Raw genomic sequence first — 15883 nt, 5'->3', positions numbered from 1 at the left:
GTGAGGGTAAGGCACTTGGTGGAGGGTGAGGGTTAGGCACTTGGTGGAGGGTGAGGGTAAGGCAATTGGCGGAGGGTGAGGGTTAGGCACTTGGTGGAGGGTGAGGGTTAGGCACTTGGTGGAGGGTGAGGGTTAGGCACTTGGAGGGTGAGGGTAAGGCACTTGGTGGAGGGTGAGGGTTAGGCACTTGGTGGAGGGTGAGGGTTAGGCACTTGGAGGTTGAGGGTTAGAGTTAGGCACTTGGTGGAGGGTGAGGGTAAGGCACTTGGTGGAGGGTGAGGGTTAGCGTTAGGAACTTGGTGGAGGGTGAGGGTAAGGCACTTGGTAGAGGGTTAGGGTTAGGCACTTGGTGGAGAGCACTTGGTGGAGGGTGAGGGTTAGGCACTTGGAGGGTGAGGAGTAGGCACTTAGTGGAGGGATAAGATTAGGCACTTGGTGGAGGGTGAGGGTTAGGCACTTGGTGGAGGGTGAGGGTTAGAGTTAGGCACTTGGTGGAGGGTGAGGGATATAGTTAGGCACTTGGTGAAGGGTTAGGCACTTGGTGAAGGGTGAGGGTTAGGCACTTGGTGAAGGGTGAGGGTAAGGCACTTGGTGGAGGGTTAGGCACTTGGTGGAGGGTGAGGGTTAGGCACTTGGTGGAGGGTGAGGGTTAGGCACTTGGTGGAGGGTGAGGGTAAGGCACTTGGTGGAGGGTGAGGGTTAGGCACTTGGTGGAGGGTGAGGAGTAGGCACTTAGTGGAGGGATAAGGTTAGGCACTTGGTGGAGGGTGAGGGTTAGGCACTTGGTGGAGGGTTAGGGTTAGGCAATTGGCGGAGGGTGAGGGTTAGGCACTTGGTGGAGGGTGAGGGTTAGGCACTTGGTGGAGGGTGAGGGTTAGGCACTTGGTGGAGGGTTAGGGTTAGGCACTTGGTGGAGGGTGAGGGTTAGGCACTTGGTAGAGCGTGAGGGTAAGGCACTTGGTGGAGGGTTAGGCACTTGGTGGAGGGTGAGGGTTAGGCACTTGGTGAAGGGTGAGGGTAAGGCACTTGGTGAAGGGTGAGGGTAAGGCACTTGGTTGTGGGTTAGGCACTTGGTGGAGGGTGAGGGTTAGGCACTTGGTGGAGGGTGAGGGTTAGGCACTTGGTGGAGGGTGAGGGTTAGAGTTAGGCACTTGGTGGAGGATGAGGGTAAGGCACTTGGTGGAGGGTGAGGGTAAGGCACTTGGTGGAGGGTTAGGGTTAGGCATTTGGCGGATGGCGAGGAGTAGGCACTTGGTGGAGGGTGAGGGTTAGGCACTTGGTGGAGGGTGAGGATTAGGCACTTGGTGGAGGGTTAGAGTTAGGCACTTGGTGGAGGGTGAGGGTAAGGCACTTGGTGGAGGGTGAGGGTTAGCGTTAGGCACTTGGTGGAGGGTGGGGGTAAGACACTTGGTTTAGGGTTAGGGTTAGGCACTTGGTGGAGGGTGAGTGTTAGGCACTTGGTGGAGGGTTAGGGTTAGGCACTTGGTGGAGGGTGAGGGTTAGGCACTTGGTAGAGCGTGAGAGTTAGGCACTTGGTGGAGGGTGAGGGTTAGCGTTAGGCACTTGGTGGAGGGTGAGGGTTAGGCACTTGGTGGAGGGTGAGGGTTAGGCACTTGGAGGTTGAGGGTTAGAGTTAGGCACTTGGTGGAGGGTGATGGTAAGGCACTTGGTGGAGGGTGAGGGTTAGCGTTAGGAACTTGGTGGAGGGTGAGGGTAAGGCACTTGGTAGAGGGTTAGGGTTAGGCACTTGGTGGAGAGCACTTGGTGGAGGGTGAGGGTTAGGCACTTGGTGGAGGGTGAGGAGTAGGCACTTAGTGGAGGGATAAGATTAGGCACTTGGTGGAGGGTGAGGGTTAGGCACTTGGTGGAGGGTGAGGGTTAGGCAATTGGCAGAGGGTGAGGGTTAGGCACTTGGTGGAGGGTGAGGGTTAGGCACTTGGTGGAGGGTGAGGGTTAGGCACTTGGTGGAGGGTTAGGGTTAGGCACTTGGTGGAGGGTGAGGGTTAGGCACTTGGTAGAGCGTGAGGGTTAGGCACTTGGTGGAGGGTGAGGGTTAGCGTTAGGCACTTGGTGGAGGGTGAGGGTAAGGCACTTGGTGGAGGGTTAGAGTTAGGCACTTGGTGGAGGGTGAGGGTTAGGCAATTGGTGGAGGGTGAGGAGTAGGCACTTGGTGGAGAGTGAGGGTTAGGCACTTGGTGGAGGGTGAGGGTTAGGCACTTGGAGGGTGAGGGTTAGAGTTAGGCACTTGGTGGAGGGTGAGGGTAAGGCAGTTGGTGGAGGGTGAGGGTTAGCGTTAGGAACTTGGTGGAGGGTGAGGGTAAGGCACTTGGTGGAGGGTTAGGGTTAGGCACTTGGTGGAGAGCACTTGGTGGAGGGTGAGGGTTAGGCACTTGGTGGAGGGTGAGGAGTAGGCACTTAGTGGATGGATAAGATTAGGCACTTGGTGGAGGGTGAGGGTTAGGCACTTGGTGGAGGGTGAGGGTTAGGCAATTGGCGGAGGGTGAGGGTTAGGCACTTGGTGGAGGGTGAGGGTTAGGCACTTGGTGGAGGGTGAGGGTTAGGCACTTGGTGGAGGGTTAGAGTTAGGCACTTGGTGGAGGGTGAGAGTTAGGCACTTGGTGGAGGGTGAGGGTTAGGCACTTGGTGGAGGGTGAGGGTTAGGCAATTGGCGGAGGGTGAGGAGTAGGCACTTGGTGGAGGGATAAGATTAGGCAATTGGTGGGGGGTGAGGGTCAGGCACTTGGTGGAGGGAGAGGGTAAGGAACTTGGTGGAGGGTGAGGGTTAGGCACTTAATGGAGGGTTAGGCACTTGGTGGAGGGTTCGAGTTAGGCACTTGGTGGAGAGTGGGTTAGAGTTAGGCACTTGGTGGAGGGTGAGGGTTAAGCACTTGGAGGGTGAGGGTTAGAGTTAGGCACTTGGTGGAGGGTGAGGGTTAGCGTTAGGCACTTGGTGGAGGGTGAGGGTAAGGCACTTGGTGGAGGGTTAGGCACTTGGTGGAGAGGCACTTGGTGGAGGGTGAGGAGTAGGCACTTAGTGGAGGGATAAGATTAGGCAATTGGCGGAGGGATAAGATTAGGCACTTGGTGGAGGGTGAGGGTTAGGCACTTGGTGGAGGGTGAGGGTTAGGCACTTGGTGTAGGGTTAGAGTTAGGCACTTGGTGGAGGGTGAGGGTTAGGCACTTGGTGGAGGGTGAGGAGTAGGCACTTAGTGGAGGGATAAGATTAGGCACTTGGTGGAGGGTGAGGGTTAGGCACTTGGTGGAGGGTGAGGGTTAGGCAATTGGCGGAGGGTGAGGGTTAGGCACTTGGTGGAGGGTGAGGGTTAGGCAATTGGTGGAGGGTTAGGGTTAGGCACTTGGTGGAGGGTGAGGGTTAGGCACTTGGTAGAGCGTGAGGGTTAGGCACTTGGTGGAGGGTGAGGGTAAGGCACTTGGTGGAGGGTTAGGCACTTGGTGGAGGGTGAGGGTTAGGCACTTGGTGAAGGGTGAGGGTAAGGCACTTGGTGAAGGGTGAGGGTAAGGCACTTGGTTGAGGGTTAGGCACTTGGTGGAGGGTGAGGGTTAGGCACTTGGTGGAGGGTGAGGGTTAGGCACTTGGTGGAGGGTGAGGGTTAGAGTTAGGCACTTGGTGGAGGATGAGGGTAAGGCACTTGGTGGAGGGTGAGGGTAAGGCACTTGGTGGAGGGTTAGGGTTAGGCATTTGGCGGAGGGCGAGGAGTAGGCACTTGGTGGAGGGTGAGGGTTAGGCACTTGGTGGAGGGTGAGGATTAGGCACTTGGTGGAGGGTTAGAGTTAGGCACTTGGTGGAGGGTGAGGGTAAGGCACTTGGTGGAGGGTGAGGGTTAGCGTTAGGCACTTGGTGGAGGGTGAGGGTAAGACACTTGGTTTAGGGTTAGGGTTAGGCACTTGGTGGAGGGTGAGTGTTAGGCACTTGGTGGAGGGTTAGGGTTAGGCACTTGGTGGAGGGTGAGGGTTAGGCACTTGGTAGAGCGTGAGAGTTAGGCACTTGGTGGAGGGTGAGGGTTAGCGTTAGGCACTTGGTGGAGGGTGAGGGTAAGGCACTTGGTGGAGGGTTAGAGTTAGGCACTTGGTGGAGGGTGAGGGTTAGGCAATTGGTGGAGGGTGAGGAGTAGGCACTTGGTGGAGGGATAAGATTAGGCACTTGGTGGAGGGTGAGGGTTAGGCACTTGGTGGAGGGTGAGGGTTAGGCAATTGGCGGAGGGTGAGGGTTAGGCACTTGGTGGAGGGTGAGGGTAAGGCACTTGGTGGAGGGTGAGGGTTAGGCACTTGGTTGAGGGTGAGGGTTAGGCACTTGGAGGTTGAGGGTTAGAGTTAGGCACTTGGTGGAGGGTGAGTGTAAGGCACTTGGTGGAGGGTGAGGGTTAGCGTTAGGAACTTGGTGGAGGGTGAGGGTAAGGCACTTGGTAGAGGGTTAGGGTTAGGCACTTGGTGGAGAGCACTTGGTGGAGGGTGAGGGTTAGGCAATTGGTGGAGGGTGAGGAGTAGGCACTTAGTGGAGGGATAAGATTAGGCACTTGGTGGAGGGTGAGGGTTAGGCACTTGGTGGAGGGTGAGGGTTAGGCAATTGGCGGAGGGTGAGGGTTAGGCACTTGGTGGAGGGTGAGGGTTAGGCACTTGGTGGAGGGTGAGGGTTAGGCACTTGGTGGAGGGTTAGGGTTTGGCACTTGGTGGAGGGTGAGGGTTAGGCACTTGGTAGAGCGTGAGGGTTAGGCACTTGGTGGAGGGTGAGGGTTAGCGTTAGGCACTTGGTGGAGGGTGAGGGTAAGGCACTTGGTGGAGGGTTAGAGTTAGGCACTTGGTGGAGGGTGAGGGTTAGGCAATTGGTGGAGGGTGAGGAGTAGGCACTTGGTGGAGGGATAAGATTAGGCACTTGGTGGAGGGTGAGGGTTAGGCACTTGGTGGAGGGTGAGGGTTAGGCAATTGGCGGAGGGTGAGGGTTAGGCACTTGGTGGAGGGTGAGGGTAAGGCACTTGGTGGAGGGTGAGGGTTAGGCACTTGGAGGGTGAGGGTTAGAGTTAGGCACTTGGTGGAGGGTGAGGGTAAGGCAGTTGGTGGAGGGTGAGGGTTAGCGTTAGGAACTTGGTGGAGGGTGAGGGTAAGGCACTTGGTGGAGGGTTAGGGTTAGGCACTTGGTGGAGAGCACTTGGTGGAGGGTGAGGGTTAGGCACTTGGTGGAGGGTGAGGAGTAGGCACTTAGTGGATGGATAAGATTAGGCACTTGGTGGAGGGTGAGGGTTAGGCACTTGGTGGAGGGTGAGGGTTAGGCAATTGGCGGAGGGTGAGGGTTAGGCACTTGGTGGAGGGTGAGGGTTAGGCACTTGGTGGAGGGTGAGGGTTAGGCACTTGGTGGAGGGTTAGAGTTAGGCACTTGGTGGAGGGTGAGAGTTAGGCACTTGGTGGAGGGTGAGGGTTAGGCACTTGGTGGAGGGTTAGAGTTAGGCACTTGGTGGAGGGTGAGGGTTAGGCAATTGGCGGAGGGTGAGGAGTAGGCACTTGGTGGAGGGATAAGATTAGGCAATTGGTGGGGGGTGAGGGTCAGGCACTTGGTGGAGGGAGAGGGTAAGGAACTTGGTGGAGGGTGAGGGTTAGGCACTTAATGGAGGGTTAGGCACTTGGTGGAGGGTTCGAGTTAGGCACTTGGTGGAGAGTGGGTTAGAGTTAGGCACTTGGTGGAGGGTGAGGGTTAAGCACTTGGAGGGTGAGGGTTAGAGTTAGGCACTTGGTGGAGGGTGAGGGTTAGCGTTAGGCACTTGGTGGAGGGTGAGGGTAAGGCACTTGGTGGAGGGTTAGGCACTTGGTGGAGAGGCACTTGGTGGAGGGTGAGGAGTAGGCACTTAGTGGAGGGATAAGATTAGGCAATTGGCGGAGGGATAAGATTAGGCACTTGGTGGAGGGTGAGGGTTAGGCACTTGGTGGAGGGTGAGGGTTAGGCACTTGGTGGAGGGTTAGAGTTAGGCACTTGGTGGAGGGTGAGGGTTAGGCACTTGGTGGAGGGTGAGGAGTAGGCACTTAGTGGAGGGATAAGATTAGGCACTTGGTGGAGGGTGAGGGTTAGGCACTTGGTGGAGGGTGAGGGTTAGGCAATTGGCGGAGGGTGAGGGTTAGGCACTTGGTGGAGGGTGAGGGTTAGGCACTTGGTGGAGGGTGAGGGTTAGGCACTTGGTGGAGGGTTAGGGTTAGGCACTTGGTGGAGGGTGAGGGTTAGGCACTTGGTAGAGCGTGAGGGTTAGGCACTTGGTGGAGGGTGAGGGTAAGGCACTTGGTGGAGGGTTAGGCACTTGGTGGAGGGTGAGGGTTAGGCACTTGGTGGAGGGATAAGATTAGGCACTTGGTGGAGGGTGAGGGTTAGGCACTTGGTGGAGGGTGAGGGTTAGGCAATTGGCGGAGGGTGAGGGTTAGGCACTTGGTGGAGGGTGAGGGTAAGGCACTTGGTGGAGGGTGAGGGTTAGGCACTTGGTGGAGGGTGAGGGTTAGGCACTTGGAGGTTGAGGGTTAGAGTTAGGCACTTGGTGGAGGGTGAGGGTAAGGCACTTGGTGGAGGGTGAGGGTTAGCGTTAGGAACTTGGTGGAGGGTGAGGGTAAGGCACTTGGTAGAGGGTTAGGGTTAGGCACTTGGTGGAGAGCACTTGGTGGAGGGTGAGGGTTAGGCACTTGGAGGGTGAGGAGTAGGCACTTAGTGGAGGGATAAGATTATGCACTTGGTGGAGGGTGAGGGTTAGGCACTTGGTGGAGGGTGAGGGTTAGGCAATTGGCGGAGGGTGAGGGTTAGGCACTTGGTGGAGGGTGAGGGTTAGGCACTTGGTGGAGGGTGAGGGTTAGGCACTTGGTGGAGGGTTAGGGTTAGGCACTTGGTGGAGGGTGAGGGTTAGGCACTTGGTAGAGCGTGAGGGTTAGGCACTTGGTGGAGGGTGAGGGTTAGCGTTAGGCACTTGGTGGAGGGTGAGGGTAAGGCACTTGGTGGAGGGTTAGAGTTAGGCACTTGGTGGAGGGTGAGGGTTAGGCAATTGGTGGAGGGTGAGGAGTAGGCACTTGGTGGAGGGATAAGATTAGGCACTTGGTGGAGGGTGAGGGTTAGGCACTTGGTGGAGGGTGAGGGTTAGGCAATTGGCGGAGGGTGAGGGTTAGGCACTTGGTGGAGGGTGAGGGTAAGGCACTTGGTGGAGGGTGAGGGTTAGGCACTTGGTGGAGGGTGAGGGTTAGGCACTTGGAGGGTGAGGGTTAGAGTTAGGCACTTGGTGGAGGGTGAGGGTAAGGCAGTTGGTGGAGGGTGAGGGTTAGCGTTAGGAACTTGGTGGAGGGTGAGGGTAAGGCACTTGGTGGAGGGTTAGGGTTTGGCACTTGGTGGAGGGTGAGGGTTAGGCACTTGGTGGAGGGTGAGGGTTAGGCACTTGGTGGAGGGTGAGGGTTAGGCACTTGGTGGAGGGTGAGGGTAAGGCACTTGGTGGAGGGTGAGGGTTAGGCACTTGGAGGTTGAGGGTTAGAGTTAGGCACTTGGTGGAGGGTGAGGGTAAGGCACTTGGTGGAGGGTGAGGGTTAGCGTTAGGAACTTGGTGGAGGGTGAGGGTAAGGCACTTGGTAGAGGGTTAGGGTTAGGCACTTGGTGGAGAGCACTTGGTGGAGGGTGAGGGTTAGGCACTTGGTGGAGGGTGAGGAGTAGGCACTTAGTGGAGGGATAAGATTAGGCACTTGGTGGAGGGTGAGGGTTAGGCACTTGGTGGAGGGTGAGGGTTAGGCAATTGGCGGAGGGTGAGGGTTAGGCACTTGGTGGAGGGTGAGGGTTAGGCACTTGGTGGAGGGTGAGGGTTAGGCACTTGGTGGAGGGTTAGGGTTAGGCACTTGGTGGAGGGTGAGGGTTAGGCACTTGGTAGAGCGTGAGGGTTAGGCACTTGGTGGAGGGTGAGGGTTAGCGTTAGGCACTTGGTGGAGGGTGAGGGTAAGGCACTTGGTGGAGGGTTAGAGTTAGGCACTTGGTGGAGGGTGAGGGTTAGGCAATTGGTGGAGGGTGAGGAGTAGGCACTTGGTGGAGGGATAAGATTAGGCACTTGGTGGAGGGTGAGGGTTAGGCACTTGGTGGAGGGTGAGGGTTAGGCAATTGGCGGAGGGTGAGGGTTAGGCACTTGGTGGAGGGTGAGGGTAAGGCACTTGGTGGAGGGTGAGGGTTAGGCACTTGGTGGAGGGTGAGGGTTAGGCACTTGGAGGGTGAGGGTTAGAGTTAGGCACTTGGTGGAGGGTGAGGGTAAGGCAGTTGGTGGAGGGTGAGGGTTAGCGTTAGGAACTTGGTGGAGGGTGAGGGTAAGGCACTTGGTGGAGGGTTAGGGTTAGGCACTTGGTGGAGGGTGAGGGTTAGGCACTTGGTGGAGGGTGAGGGTTAGGCACTTGGTGGAGGGTGAGGGTTAGGCACTTGGTGGAGGGTTAGAGTTAGGCACTTGGTGGAGGGTGAGGGTTAGGCACTTGGTGGAGGGTTAGGGTCAGGCACTTGGTGGAGGGTGAGGGTTAGCGTTAGGCACTTGGAGGATGAGGGTAAGGCACTTGGTGGAGGGTTAGAGTTAGGCACTTGGTGGAGGGTGAGGGTTAGGCACTTGGTGGAGGGTGAGGGTTAGGCACTTGGTGGAGGGTGAGGGTTAGGCACTTGGTGGAGGGTTAGAGTTAGGCACTTGGTGGAGGGTGAGAGTTAGGCACTTGGTGGAGGGTGAGGGTTAGGCACTTGGTGGAGGGTGAGGGTTAGGCACTTGGTGGAGGGTTAGAGTTAGGCACTTGGTGGAGGGTGAGGGTTAGGCACTTGGTGGAGGGTTAGGGTCAGGCACTTGGTGGAGGGTGAGGGTTAGCGTTAGGCACTTGGAGGATGAGGGTAAGGCACTTGGTGGAGGGTTAGAGTTAGGCACTTGGTGGAGGGTGAGGGTTAGGCAATTGGCGGAGGGTGAGGAGTAGGCACTTGGTGGAGGGATAAGATTAGGCAATTGGTGGGGGGTGAGGGTTAGGCACTTGGTGGAGGGAGAGGGTAAGGAACTTGGTGGAGGGTGAGGGTTAGGCACTTAATAGAGGGTTAGGCACTTGGTGGAGGGTTCGAGTTAGGCACTTGGTGGAGAGTGGGTTAGAGTTAGGCACTTGGTGGATGGTGAGGGTTAGCGTTAGGCACTTGGTGGAGGGTGAGGGTAAGGCACTTGGTGGAGGGTTAGGCACTTGGTGGAGAGGCACTTGGTGGAGGGTGAGGAGTAGGCACTTAGTGGAGGGATAAGATTAGGCAATTGGCGGAGGGATAAGATTAGGCACTTGGTGGAGGGTGAGGGTTAGGCACTTGGTGGAGGGTGAGGGTTAGGCACTTGGTGGAGGGTTAGAGTTAGGCACTTGGTGGAGGGTGAGGGTTAGGCACTTGGTGGAAGGTTAGGGTTAGGCACTTGGTGGAGGGTGAGGGTTAGGCACTTGGTGGAGGGTGAGTGTTAACGTTAGGCACTTGGAGGGTGAGGGTAAGGCACTTGGTGGAGGGATAAGATTAGGCAATTGGTGGAGGGTGAGGAGTAGGCACTTGGTGGAGGGATAAGATTAGGCACTTGGTGGAGGGTGAGGGTTAGGCACTTGGAGGGTGAGGGTTAGGCACTTGGTGGAGGGTGAGGGTTAGGCACTTGGTGGAGGGTTAGAGTTAGGCACTTGGTGGAGGGTGAGGGTTAGGCACTTGGTGGAAGGTTAGGGTTAGGCACTTGGTGGAGGGTGAGGGTTAGGCACTTGGTGGAGGGTGAGTGTTAACGTTAGGCACTTCGAGGGTGAGGGTAAGGCACTTGGTGGAGGGTTAGAGTTAGGCACTTGGTGGAGGGTGAGGGTTAGGCAATTGGCGGAGGGTGAGGAGTAGGCGCTTGGTGGAGGGATAAGATTAGGCACTTGGTGGAGGGTTAGAGTTAGCCACTTGGTGGAGGGAGAGGGTAAGGAACTTGGTGGAGGGTGAGGATTAGGCACTTGGTGGAGGGATAAGATTAGGCACTTGGTGGAGGGTTAGGATTAGGCACGAGGGGGAGGGTTAGAGTTAGGCACTTGGTGGAGGGAGAGGGTTAGGCACTTGGTGGAGGGTTAGGGTTAGGCACTTGGTGGAGGGTGAGGGTTAGGCACTTGGTGGAGGGTGAGGGTTAGGCACTTGGTGGAGGGTGAGGGTTAGGCACTTGGTGGAGGGTGAGGGTTAGAGTTAGGCACTTGGTGGAGGGTGAGGGTTAGGCACTTGGTGGAGGGTGAGGGTTAGGCACTTGGTGGAGGGTGAGGGTTAGGCACTTGGTGGAGGGTTAGTGTTAGGCACTTGGTGGAGGGTGAGGGTTAGAGTTAGGCACTTGGTGGAGGGTGAGGGTTAGGCACTTGGTGGAGGGTGAGGGTTAGGCACTTGGTGGAGGGTGAGGGTTAGGCACTTGGTGGAGGGTTAGTGTTAGGCACTTGGTGGAGGGTGAGGGTTAGGCACTTGGTGGAGGGTTAGGATTAGGCACTAGGGGGAGGGTGAGGGTTAGGCACTTGGTGGAGGGTGAGGGTTAGGCACTTTGTGGAGGGTGAGGATTAGGCACTTGGTGGAGGGTGAGGATTAGGCACTTGGTGGAGGGATAAGATTAGGCACTTGGTGGAGGGTTAGAGTTAGCCACTTGGTGGAGGGAGAGGGTAAGGAACTTGGTGGAGGGTGAGGATTAGGCACTTGGTGGAGGGATAAGATTAGGCACTTGGTGGAGGGTTAGGATTAGGCACGAGGGGGAGGGTTAGAGTTAGGCACTTGGTGGAGGGAGAGGGTTAGGCACTTGGTGGAGGGTTAGGGTTAGGCACTTGGTGGAGGGTGAGGGTTAGGCACTTGGTGGAGGGTGAGGGTTAGGCACTTGGTGGAGGGTGAGGGTTAGGCACTTGGTGGAGGGTGAGGGTTAGAGTTAGGCACTTGGTGGAGGGTGAGGGTTAGGCACTTGGTGGAGGGTGAGGGTTAGGCACTTGGTGGAGGGTGAGGGTTAGGCACTTGGTGGAGGGTTAGTGTTAGGCACTTGGTGGAGGGTGAGGGTTAGAGTTAGGCACTTGGTGGAGGGTGAGGGTTAGGCACTTGGTGGAGGGTGAGGGTTAGGCACTTGGTGGAGGGTGAGGGTTAGGCACTTGGTGGAGGGTTAGTGTTAGGCACTTGGTGGAGGGTGAGGGTTAGGCACTTGGTGGAGGGTTAGGATTAGGCACTAGGGGGAGGGTGAGGGTTAGGCACTTGGTGGAGGGTGAGGGTTAGGCACTTTGTGGAGGGTGAGGATTAGGCACTTGGTGGAGGGTGAGGATTAGGCACTTGGTGGAGGGTGAGGGTTAGGCACTTGGTGGAGGGTGAGGGTTAGGCACTTGGTGGAGGGTGAGGGTTAGGCACTTGGTGGAGGGATAAGATTAGGCACTTGGCGGAGGGGTAGGGGTTTGTCGCTCTGTTGAGCCTGCCGACCAACAAACTGTCGAACATCTGGTGTCGACCTGTTGACTGTATATTGTCGATATTTTAATCCACACCCGATGTTTTTCGTTACGCTGTTACAAGTACCCCCAGTTCTGCTTGCTCTGCGTATTACTGGGCCAGGTGCTGCTTTCCCCCCACATCATGCGGCAAATGAGGGAGAAGACACTTCTCATCTACCCTTCTCCAGCAACGTTCCCTCTGTCTAATTAGTGAAACCTCTCTGTTTAATTCAGTAGATGACGTCGGAGACAAGCTGGAACGCATCGGCAGCACTCCTCTAAAGATTAGCACTGAGATTTCCCACGGGGACGCCTCTAAGGAAGATGGGTTTGGTTCAGAGGTGATTAAAGTTTACATATTCAAAGCGGAGGCTGATGATGATGTGGAAATAGGTCAGTACAAGCACAAGTGTCTCCTTCTGTGTGTGTAACGCTGTGTGGTCTTTTAGTCGTTTTGAATATGTTTATACTGAATGCAGACTGTTGTCTCCGGAAATCTTTCCTCAGTGCCTCCCCGCAACTATCCGCCGCGTCCTCTCCTGTACTGCGCTGCAAACTCCGATTCACTGGGTCCATACGAAAACAGAATACTATGTCAAATGTGTTTTGCTTGTTAATTGTTTCTAGTGTTTATGTCTATGGCGTGACGGCTATGTGGAACTGAACTTAAAAAAAAAAAGTTCAAAAGTTGCTCATAGCACGCTGCCATATTTCTGTGAAAGTCGGCCCATGGTTGTGTCAGCTGAAAAAATATATAGAGCAGTTATTTAGTACATTGCTAGACAAAACGGGAGGAGGACGGTCTGCACCTGCGCAGCTCCTCAGCACTGCTCAGTGAGTAAGTGCACACCATCGGAATGTTGTATCTTCATTGGATGACATGCACAACACCTGAGGTCTGCGCCATTGTGTCATCTGCCAGGGGGAACAGAAATAGTTACAGAAAGCGACTTCCACAACGGACACCCCGTCGCTGGAGTCCTGGAACAAAGCGGTCTGGGGAGAATACAGAGAGAGAAGATGGTTTACATGACGGTTAAAGACTCTTCTCAGGAAGACGAAGATATTGGTAATGAAATATTATCTGTATCGCCGAGTGGCGTCAGCTTCGTTGTGGAAGCCAATGACCCCCAAATGTTTTCCAGGCTGCGCTGAAATAGCGGATGAGGTTTACATGGAGGTCATCGTAGGGGAGGAAGAAGCTGCGTCTCTTCCAGATGCTCAGGCAGAAGATTCCGGCTTAAGCAAAACATTTGTCCCCGTCGCCTGGGCCGCTGCGTACGGTGAGTGATTGCATTGTGTGTGCGCTCTATGGGCCTAATTCAGAGTTGATCGCAGCAGCAAATTTGTTAGCAGTTGGGCAAAACCATGTGCAGTGCAGGTGGGGCAGTTGTAACATGTGCAGAGAGAGTTATATTTGGGTGGGGTGTGTTCAAACTGAAATCTAAATTGCAGTGTAAAAATAAAGCAGCCAGTATTTACCCTGCACAGAAACAGTATAACCCACCCAAATCTAACTCTCTCTGCACATGTTACATCTGCCCCACCTGCAGTGCACATGGTTTTGCCCAACTGCTAACAAATTTGCTGCTGCGATCAACTCTGAATTCCCCCCTACATCATGTGTTCTGGGATTGGTGACACAGGAATGACGGTTGCATGGTAGTGTGTAACCAGCTTAATTAAGGGTTGAGCGCTGTGACAGGGTTAGAACTCTAAACTGATAATTGATGGAGTCAGTTCATACTACCGTCCAAAGAGCTGACACTCGGTGACCTTGTATCCACTGATACCTCTGCTCACAGTTTCCCTTATACGAGCGACTCAGGGAAAAGATGGAAATCAGTGTAAAGCGAATTTATCCTGTTAAAGGTCTGTTACTCGGTAGAAATCATTTCATTGTGTTTGGAATCTAATTTTCAATAAATTGGATTTAGTGAACCTGTAGGCTTGTCATCGCCGGAGCGAATGTTCTCAAACGATCAGAGCGCAGGAAGTCTCAACGCAAGAAACCATTTGCCTTGTTTTTCCTAGTATATATGTTACGTGATCCTGCCGTCGTCGTTAGCCCCACCCACTGGTCACGTGACTCATTGTAGGGTGGTGATGTCACAGTGTCTGCTCTTAATACACGCCTCAGACGATAAAGTTTCTCTTACATTAGGGATTGAGAAGGATCCGAGGTGCAGGCGCACCAACCCGACACAGAGGACATCCCCAAGATAGCGGCAGAACTCTTTCCTGCGCTGCAGTGGTGTAGACTTACAGTGAGCCCCGGAAATGTGATTTTATTATTTTTTATTGGTATATTTTTTTTTAGATTGCACCAGTGCCAACAAAGACCCCAGTTTGCTGTGATTACTGAAAGTTTATTATCAATTACTTATATAGCGCCAGCACATTCAGTTGCGCTTTACAATTGGGAACAAAACTGTAATAAAACAAGACTGGGTAATAACAGAGGTAGGAGGGCCCTGCTCGCAGACTTACACTCTACAGGGGCTAGTAATATTATTAATATTACCATTTATTTTTAAGGTACCACATAGCGTTAGCAGCACCGTACAGGGAATATACATGGTAGCGGTGGAATGTGACATCATAAGTGCAGGAAATGTAAGTTGACGTATTATAGGAACAACACAGAGCAATAAACTAACATATAAGGCAGGATGCAGCAGATAAGGACCATTGGCCCATCTAGTCTGACATTTTGTTTAACCTTTTGGTAACCTCAAACCTATTAGATGCTTAGGTCTCCGTAAGGAGATCCTTATGTCTATCCCAAGCATGTCTAAATGCCTGTACTGTCTTAGGGGGTCATTCCGAGTTCATCGCTAGCTGAAAATGTTCGCTGCGCAGCGATGATGCAAAAAAACGGCACTACTGCGCATGCGGCGCAATGCTCACGCGCGATGTACTTTCACAACGGCTGATGTAGTTTTACACAAGGTCTGGCGAAGCTTTTCAGTCGCACTGCTGGCCGCACAGTGATTGACAGGAAGAGGGCGTTTCTGGGTGTCAACTGACCGTTTTTAGGGAGTGTGTGGAAAAACGCAGGCGTGGCAGGAAAAACGCAGGCGTGGCTGGGCGAACGCAGGGCGTGTTCGTGACGTCAAAACAGGAACTGGACAGTCTGAAGTGATCGCAAGCGCTGAGTAGGTCTGGAGCTACTCTGAAACTGCACAATATTTTTTCGTAGCCGCTCTGCGATCCTTTCGTTTGCTCTTCTGCTGAGCTAAAATACACTCCCAGTGGGAGGCGGCTTAGCGTTTGCACGGCTGCTAAAAGCAGCTAGTGAGCTAACAACTCGGAATGATCCCCTTAGCCTCTACCACCTCTACTGGGAGGCTGTTCCACTTTTCCACTACCCTTTCCAGTCTCTGTCATGTCCTCGTGGTCTAATATTTCTCTCCCTGTGAGGAATGTCTCCCTCCTGTACCTTGGTAAAACCCTTGGTATATGTGACAGTCTCTATCGTGTCCCCCCTTTCCCTTCTCTTCTCCAAACTCCTTGTATAAGGAACTCTTCAGTCCATGTAGAATCCTGAGACGAGATTGGGCCATGAAGGTGGCGATTTAAGGGGCCATTCCCACTCTTTCTAGTGGTTGTGACAACATATTGGGGTCTGTTCACTCACCCCCTACTATAGGGAATAGTTAATTCATTTCACCAATTACAGTACTTGCAGCACTGCGTAAATCCATCTGATGTGTTACCAGGTCCCGGAGCACGCGGTTAGATAGGGACCCCCCCATGGAGGTTCTGTATCCGGCTATGTTGCTTGTTTCGGCTTATACAGAGGCCGTGCGCGAAATCTGCACACAAATCATTTGTTATGTTGGTACTCACTCCAATGTCTCCTGCACTCTACGCTTCACTCCAATGTCTCCTGCACTGTACACTTCACTCCCTTTATTCATATGTGTAATCATTTCTTGTTGTACCCTAGGAGAAGAGAGAGAGATCCCAAGAAAATATGGAGACTGGCAAGAAACTGGTACGAACCCAGATACCCAAATATCTTATCCCTGCATGTCCTGTTACTTTCATCCTTCCCCACTCCTACGTAACAGCGGCACATGGTCCTGTCTGAGCCTGATGCTGGGATAACACATCTGGTACCGGGCAGTCGGCAGCATGTGAGAACGGCACATGGTCCTGTCTGAGCCTGATGCTGGGATATCACATCTGGGTACCGGGCAGTCGGCAGCATGTGAGAGCGGCACATGGTCCTGTCTGAGCCTGATGCTGGGATATCACATCCGGGTACCGGGCAGTCGGCAGCATGTGAGAACGGCACATGGTCCTGTCTAAGCCTGATGCTGGGATATCACATCCGGGTACCGGGCAGTCGGCAGCATGTGAGAACGGCACATGGTCCTGTCTGAGCCTGATGCTGGGATATCACATCCGGGTACCGGGCAGTCGGCAG

At 54.3% G+C, this 15883-nt stretch overlaps 1 protein-coding gene across 4 annotated transcripts in view; it reads left to right on the top strand.

Annotated features, from left to right (window-relative positions):
• The window catches only part of ZNF711 (zinc finger protein 711), a 126469-nt gene that overhangs the window by 83623 nt on the left and 26963 nt on the right, over window positions 1-15883 (top strand). For 2 of the 4 annotated variants that reach the window (XM_063938391.1, XM_063938392.1), the window contains exons 4-7: window positions 11683-11841; window positions 12371-12517; window positions 12594-12731; window positions 15401-15448. In XM_063938391.1, coding sequence (XP_063794461.1) covers window positions 11683-11841; window positions 12371-12517; window positions 12594-12731; window positions 15401-15448 — 492 coding nt within the window. The remainder of the gene's footprint in view (window positions 1-11682; window positions 11842-12370; window positions 12518-12593; window positions 12732-15400; window positions 15449-15883) is intronic. The other 2 variants (XM_063938394.1, XM_063938395.1) reach the window with 2 other exon arrangements.

Source organism: Pseudophryne corroboree, chromosome 8 (assembly GCF_028390025.1).
Source record: "Pseudophryne corroboree isolate aPseCor3 chromosome 8, aPseCor3.hap2, whole genome shotgun sequence".
NCBI classification, from domain to species: Eukaryota; Metazoa; Chordata; class Amphibia; order Anura; family Myobatrachidae; genus Pseudophryne; species Pseudophryne corroboree.
The sequence above is the reverse complement of the archived record's forward strand: the minus strand, read 5'-3'. Positions and strand labels throughout refer to the sequence as shown.